This window comes from Vanellus vanellus, assembly GCF_965231255.1.
Source record: "Vanellus vanellus genome assembly, chromosome: 9".
Classification (NCBI taxonomy): domain Eukaryota; kingdom Metazoa; phylum Chordata; class Aves; order Charadriiformes; family Charadriidae; genus Vanellus; species Vanellus vanellus.
This window is the reverse complement of record NC_138914.1, coordinates 25,029,742-25,037,397: the sequence shown is the minus strand read 5'-3', so window position 1 is coordinate 25,037,397 and position 7,656 is coordinate 25,029,742. Positions and strand designations below refer to the sequence as shown.

Here is a 7,656-nt window from a genome sequence, read left to right as displayed (position 1 = left end):
CTATGATAAATAGAAGATTTCTCCCCGCCTCAAGTGAGATGGAATCAAGATGATCCATTGTAACTGGAATCAAAATCCCATCTCAGTCAGGACCCCCTTTTTTGAGTACTTTGTAGGAAGCCCTTGCGCTTCACAGGGAAGCGTGCCAGTGGCCATCGAATGCTCTCAGGACACAGATCCCCCCCAAAATGCCCCACGGGACGATCATTTTAACCACCCAAACAGCTCCTCAGCATCTCGGCATTGAGGGAGAGAGAGCTCCTGCATCCTCAACCTTGTTTCAAACCCTGGGGTTCCTCTTTCGCCTTCGCTGCCACCGACGACCTGTCTCCGAGGGAAGCCGGTGCCTGTTGGTATGTGTGGTCTTGGGCGTTCTGTGCCTCAGTGGCCTGTCACAGCGCCGATTCAGCACCCTCCCGCTTTCATTTGGTCCTTCACAGGTTATTTTTCACCTCTGTGGTGCTGCAGCCCTACTTGCAACAGCGAGAGGGCTGCCATGGGCCAACTCCAAATAAAAAGAAGCTCCTTTTTAAAAATTTCTTAATGTAAATCAACACCGGTGCGTGTTTATAGGCCTTTACCCGCCATTGCCACCTGGACACTGGGGCGTTATTTCGGCTGGGGGGGCAGCACGATACTTAGAGCTACTTTTAAGCATGCCCACTCCGTGATCATAGAATTGTTTAGGTTGGAAGGGACCTTAAAGATCATCCAGTTCCAACCCCCTGCCCCGGGCAGGGGCACGTCCCACCAGCCCAGATTGCTCCAAGCCCCATCCAACCTGGCCTTGAACACCTCCAGGGATGGGGCAGCCACAGCTTCTCTGGGCAACCTGCGCCAGGGGTTCACCACCCTCAGAGGGAAAAATTTCTTCCTAATATCTAATCTAAATCTCCCTTCTTCCAGTTTAAAGCCATTCCCCCTCATCCTATCACTACATGGCCTTGTAAAAAGTCCCTCCCCAGCTCTCCTGTAACCCCTTTAGGGTCTGGAAGGGGCTCTGAGGTCTCCCCGGAGTCTTCTCTTCTCCAGGCTGAACACCCCCAGCTCTCTCAGGCTGTCAGCCTGATGCTTTGCCGTTAAAAGAGGGGGTTTTGTGGCCCGCTTTCGCAGCCACACACGTGTAGTGTCACCCCACCGTGGGCTGGAGGCGAAGGGGGGTGTCCCCCGGGGGTGGCGGGGGCCGGTGGTGGTCCGTGGAAAGAGCCGTTTTCTTTCAAAAAACTCCCTCCTTGCAGCCAGGCGGTACCGAAAAAAAAAAAAAAAAAAAAAAAAAATAGAGACCCCCCCCCGCCGCCCCCCGGCCCCGGCAGAGGAAATATTGCGATGTTGGCAGCTGACGTAAGGAAGGAAAAGGCCACATTTGGGAGCGTTCGTGAGGAGCCCGGGCAGCGCGCTGTCACCAGGGGGCACGCAACAGAACGCCTCTCGCCCAACATTTCTGAATAATAATCATTTAACACCAACACCACCACCAATAACAACAACAACAACAAAAAAAAAAAAAACAACCAAAAAGCCCCAGTCCGGTCGGGGCCGGCGGAGCCGGAGGAGCCATGCAGCCAAACTTTGGGAAGCCCTTTATTATTTGCCTGACATTGCTCGCCCGCCCTTGAGGAGCCGTAATTGCATTATCTGAATTTTTCTTTTTTTTTTTTTTTTTTTTCCCCTCCTCCTTTCCTTCCCCCCCCCCTTCTCTCCCCCCCCCTCCACTTCCCCCCCCCTCCCTTCTCCTTTCTCTTCCCCCCCCCCCCCCCCCGTTCTCCCTCGCCATCGCAAATTGGCGGGCGGGCGGGAGCAGCCGCCGGAGCGACCCCCGCGGCAGGCGCCGCCGCTGGCCCCGCTCCGCCGGGCGGCCGGCCTTGTTTTGAAGGGAGCTAAACATGGCGACGGTGCCCGTCTATTGCATCTGTAGGCTGCCCTACGACGTAACCCGCTTCATGATCGAGTGCGATGCCTGCAAGGACTGGTTTCACGGCAGGTAACACAAAGAGATTCGGGGCCTTTACCCCCACCCCTCACAACCCCCCACCCCCACCCCCCCCCGGGCTCCTTTCGCCGCGGTCCCGCCGCCTTTCGCCGCCGTTTCTCTGGCGGGCAGCGCTGCCGGAGCCGCCGCCGTGTGCAGTTTTCCAACAGGGCCTTTTTGGAGAGGAGGAGGAGGAGGAGCCACTCTGCCCCCGTCTCTCGCTCGCTCTCTCTCCGTTGTATTTTTTTTTGTGTGTGTGTGTGTGTTTTGTTTTGTAAATTTTGCTGTATTCTCTGCACAAAGCTCTCCCCCCCCCCCCATCCGCGGGGCTCCGGTGTCACCGGGTTGTTGTTGTTGTTGTTGTGGGGGGGCCATTGTGCTTTCCTCAGGGAGGGGATCGTTCCCGCCGGCCGGCGGGGCGATGGCAGCGCGGCAGCGGGATGTTGCGCGTCCCTCCCTCCCTCCCCTCGGCTACACACCGACACCGGGCCCGGGGCGGCGGCGGGGAGAACGGGGGGAGCCCGGCGGCGGCGCGCCCGGGCGGGCATGGGGTGGGGGGGGGGTGGTGGCGGCGGAAGACGGGGCTCCGCCGCCCTGTCAGCGGGCTCCGGCGCCTGGCGCGGCCGGCCGAGGGCGGGGGGGGGATTCCGGGCAACCCCCCTCCCCGGCCCCGGTCCTCGGTGGCTCCCCGGGGCGGCGGGAGCGGGGCGGGGGGCGGCCGAGGTGTTTCCCGGCTGACAGGGCGACCGTTCAGCCGTGCCAGCCCTGCGGCTTAACCCTTGGCGGGGCGGGCTGAGGGCAGCGCGGCGGGGCCCAGCTGGGCGCCCGCCCTGGCGGAGGGGAGGCGGGCGAGGGGAAAGCCCCTCCGCGCCGGGGAGCCGGGAGTCGGGCGGGGCGGGAGAGCCGTCTTGCCCTGAGGCGGGGAGGGCCCGGCGGGGGGAGACCCCGCTCGCCCAGAGCCCGCCTCTCAGCCCGGGCAGGACACCCCCGCCCCGCGGGGAGGCGGCCGCCGGGGACCCCCGCCGCTCTGCGCCTCAGGCCGGGCGGGAGCGGGGGGGGCGGCCGGCCCTGTCGCCGCCCGGGGCCGGGGCCTGCCGTAGCGGCGGCGGCCGCCGGGCGGGGGTGGTGGTGGTGGTGGGGAAGCGGGGGAGAGGGAGGCTGAGCAGGGCAGGGCGGGCCGGGGCGGAGGACTCCTCATTTCGGCTGATTTCTCCCCAAACCGTCCTCGGGGAGCGGCGGTGCGGCAGACAATGGGGAGGGCGGCCGCGCTGGAGTTCAGGCGCAACTTCAGGAGCGTGTATTGTTATTTTCCTCCTCTGTGAGAAAGGGGGAAGTTGGTGACCGGAGAGCCGAGAATATTAAAATTCACAGAATTAGCCGGGAAGTCGCTTCAGCAGCGTCTTGCGGGTCCCGGAGAGCGGCGGCGGGGAAGGGGGTCTGTGGGGGGGTTCTGTGAGGGGACTCTGGGGGTTCTGTGAGGGGTCTCTGAGGGGACGCTGGGGTGTGGGGGGGGTTCTGTGAGTGTTCTGGGGGTTGTCTGAGGGGCTGTCGGCTGGGGCAGCCCCACCGGGTGTGTGCTGCCCCCGGGGGACACTGTGGTGGCCGGGATGGGGTCCCCGTGGCGGAGGGGACGGTGGAAGAGGAGGGCAGCTGAGTGGGCAGGCTTTCCCTGCGGCAGGCTTTAAGGTAGGAGGATGATGGAGTGTTACCGGCTTTGCAGCAGTTCTCCATCAGTGATAAAAGTGTAAAAAGTGAAATTAAAATCCGGCAAGTCCCCCAGATGAGGGCTTTTCATGGCAGGTGTTCAGTAAGGTTAAAGTGTAACTCTTTCCTTTTAACCATCTCCAGTAATTGTCTCAAAATAGTTGGTGGAAGTGGTGAAGGCAAGAGGTTGCCCTTGCAGTTCACAGCTGCCTGACTAGGCCCTGGGTCAACGGCACATCTTCCCCAAAACTACTCGTGCACACAAAATACCATTAAAGAAACTTCTCTGTGACATTAGGGGTGATGTTCCGCCACTCATTAAAAAAGCTGTGAACATGAAGCAAAAATACCGGTTCTACTGCCAGTGTTGGTGGTGGGGTGCTCTACATGTGTGGTTCTGGACTTGAGGCTGACAGACGCACACTCTCCTGTGTTCGTTGAGACTTAGGCACAGATGACAAGGTGAGGCTGATTTAGAGGCTGGAGAGAAGCTTCAAGTATTGGGCACTGGAAACTTGGAAGACTTAAGAACATGAAAAAATTAAGATGTTCATACAAAGTGATGCTAGAGTGGATTGGTGAAAGGCAAAACGGCAAAAGGAATTAAGCTGCCTGCATACGGTGGTGAATTTTGATTAAAACTGATGAAGAGAGATTAGGTGTATCTAATCAAGAAAACCATGGTTTCGTGGACAGCTTGGGGGCAATGTCTCGTGCATGCGGAAAGGTATTTCATTTTGTGGTATAAAGGGACAGAATTAAATTTGTAGCTCTGTCACAGGGGTGCTGTATCCTTTTTGCTTAGCTCACGTTAGCATCCAGAGGTGGATTCTAAAGTAAAAAAAACTGAGGAGGAGGAGACTTCTCACCACATCCAAACCTAAGATAATTTTTTGAAGAAGTAAGTTGAGTGATTTAGTAGAAAGCAGCTTATATATGTCTCTGTTTGCTTTTCTATGAACAAATAAACATTCAACAAAGAAAAATAAAAATCAGGTTTCAGTCCTATACGGTTGTCCTGTGCCTCTCCTAGACACTCAAAGCACTGGTAGTGTTAGTGTTTATATAGAAACTGTACTGCAACCAAAAATAAGTAAGTGTGCAAAGCTGCATACCGTTAAGGAGGCTCACACAGTTTTTTAATCGTTTAATCATACTTATGTCGCTTTCTAACATGACATACAGTGTGCATTTCAGAAAAAAGTGTCATTTCTATTTTGGTTTTGTAGAAGCAGATCAGGTGTTTTCGTGCTTCCTTTCTGACAGTAGTTTCCAAATATTGAAAGAAATGTTTTTCATGGTTTTATTCACGTAGCAGTCATAGTCTCCCTCACATTTGAGGTTGGGTAACATCTCTGCGGCAACTTCAGCAGTTCTGATGGTTAATTCATATGATAAAAATGTCAAACATGTTCAACTTTCTTAATGCAGTTTAGAAATTGGAAACGGGGAGGTGGAGCCATTAACGCATGTTGGGCAAGCACTCTCCAGACCACCGCTGAGGACTCAGCAGTTTGCTGGTGTGCCGTTGACTGCAGTTTGGAAGTCACTGCTCTGTGTCACTTCCCGATACAAGTGCCAGAGGGATGGATTCGGAGTTCTCCGGGACTTTTAGATTTCACTGATTGTTTTTATTATCTTTTTCAGGGAGGATTTCTCTTGTGAAGCAGTTTTAGATCTTTCCCTAGCAATCATTACCTAATCCTGAGAAACGTCCAGGTGGCCCCTCACTGCTGGATCTGCCCTTCTGCGTGGCGGGGACAGTGGGACCTCGGAGTACTTGCTGTGCTTGCCTGGGTGCCTGTCATCGTGGCGGTCTTAGGCCTGCAGGCAGTGGAGTTGCTGCATTAGACTGTACAGCTGAATTAATACGTGTGCCTGATGGGTTTCTTCTGATAGACAATGATTAGGCATCTGCATTGGCTTTGTAGGTTGGTAGCCTTTGGTAATCTTGCCCATGTGGTGTTGCTGGTCTGTAGCAAGAAAGAGTAAAGAATTTATCATCGTTAGCTCTGTTCCTCTCTTTCTGTAAACTCTCTGAGCCCTTCTGTTACGACTCCCTATGTTACCCATCATCAGAGACCCTCAGACACTGTTTATGAAGTGTGTTGAGCAATGGAGCCATTGGTATGTTCGCAGAGTGCTGTTTGTGACTTCTCGTTAGATTAAGTTTCAATCATTTCCATGCTTTCTGTTTGCCAGAGCAGCTCTAGACAAGCAGCTTCAAGCTCGCTCTGGAGCAGATGGAGATGATCTTATAGGCAAAAGGAAAGTAACAGTAAAGCAGACAGTGTTTGGACTCCTCTGTTTGTGAAGATCATAGCTTCTTTGATGTGGATGTTTGGTCTAATGAAATCCCACACTAAAAAGCCAACCTTGGTGCTCCGTGCTTTCCTGGCTCCTCCGTCACTCCGTCATAGTATGTCTGTGTTATGTCCTCACCTCTTGGGTGTCCTACCTGATGAGGAGTTCCTGGTGTTGTTCTGCCTGTTAGCCAGCAGCAGGACTGCAGGCAGTAGCAATAGCTGGACTTGTTGGTGCACCACAGCTGTAGAGCCTGTTGGTACAGGAGATGGTTCTCTGGACTTGGAGAAGGCAAGGACAGGAGGAGGAGGGAGTTGCATTGTGTGCTGATGGATGAAGAACGTGAGAATCAGGTAGTTGCTCTGGTACCTCATCTGTAGATCTGGCCAGATGCATGGCTTGGTGCTGCAGGCTGAAGGAGATGCTTTCTGTGCCATGTACTGTGCAGGCTTGCTTTACATGATGTGGGACAAGGTGGTTCACCGGCTTGGTGGAGCTTTTTGACCAAAGCACGTTACACCTGAAGAGAACTGCCTTCTCCTCTGCTTCTAGGTCATGATGTTGGTCATGGTCTGTGAGATTGTGTGTGGTTTAGGAGCTGCCTCTTTCAGGGACACCCTCTGTTCCTAAGCATCTTTGCTGCAGTTGAGTAAAACTGCAGTTGAGGGTTGGAAGAAGTCATATTTAAGAATGGGTCTCTAAGTATGTCGTCTCTTATGGGAGAGTTCCAGAACCTAATATTCAAGGCAAGGCAAGTCCTTTTGTACAGGTTTGTTCAACTAGAAATCCGTACTGGGTTATTTATTACAGCTGTAGGTGAAAGAAAGTAAATTATTTATTTTCTCTGCAGTGGATATTTTGCTATCAGTTCTCATAACATGCACCTAGTGTTGTAGGATGGGATCATACAATCACTTGCTAAATAAAAGAACAAGTATTTTTGTATTTATTTTTCTACCCCATGTATATTTAAACCTTGAAACTTACTGCCCCAGGCATAGCTGAAGCAAATAACTTAGTAAAATTACAAAAGGTTTAGTTATCTAAAAGTAGTTCATGCAGCTACCGTAGTAGCAGAAAATTGTAATGGGTGTTAATCAAGGTGCCTCAATGCACAGAATGAACTCTGTCCAGGTTAAGAAAAGAACTTGTCTATTATATTGTAAAACTAAACCCCCCATGTACGGTGAGATTTTATTCTCCTACTGGAGTGTTCATCACTGTCCCTTTTAAAAATAGGTCTAGTTTTGCATGGCAGCATTTTGTTACTCTCTTTTACATAGGCTCATCAGTGGCTGTGGCCAAATTTGGAAATTTGGGTAAAATTTTAAAATTGTACTGTGCACAGAATGATTTCCTTTCATTGAGATAGGAACGAGGTATGTAAGTTTTTCCAGTAACTGAATAATTTTAGATTATTTCAAGTTTTCCTGAGGAGTTAGTCAACATTACAGCCTCAGTTACACTGGGAGGTTGACCAGAGCAGCTATCACAAGTAAGCCATGCTCATACCTGTACTGGAATGCTTTCCTGTATGGATGCTCTATGCTAGCACAAAAAGAAACGCAAGTTGTTTAGAAATGATCTTATAGAGCCCGTAAAGCATGCTAATTATTCTGGATAAAGTGTCCACATGGACACTTCAGTGAGAATTGTTTGCCTTAGAAGGAAGACAACCC

At 52.5% G+C, this 7,656-nt stretch overlaps 1 protein-coding gene across 2 annotated transcripts in view; it reads left to right on the top strand.

Annotated features, from left to right (window-relative positions):
- Window positions 1-1,518: 1,518 nt before the first annotated feature.
- PHF2 (PHD finger protein 2) overlaps window positions 1,519-7,656 on the top strand; it is a 91,055-nt gene continuing 84,917 nt past the window's right edge. Inside the window, exons 1-2 of one of the 2 annotated variants that reach the window (XM_082487785.1) lie at window positions 1,519-1,622; window positions 1,916-1,981. In XM_082487785.1, the coding sequence (XP_082343911.1) occupies window positions 1,941-1,981 (41 nt within the window). In that variant the 5' untranslated portion in view covers window positions 1,519-1,622; window positions 1,916-1,940. Of the gene's footprint in view, window positions 1,623-1,830; window positions 1,982-7,656 lie in introns of those variants that run through there. The other variant, XM_082487784.1, reaches the window with a different exon arrangement.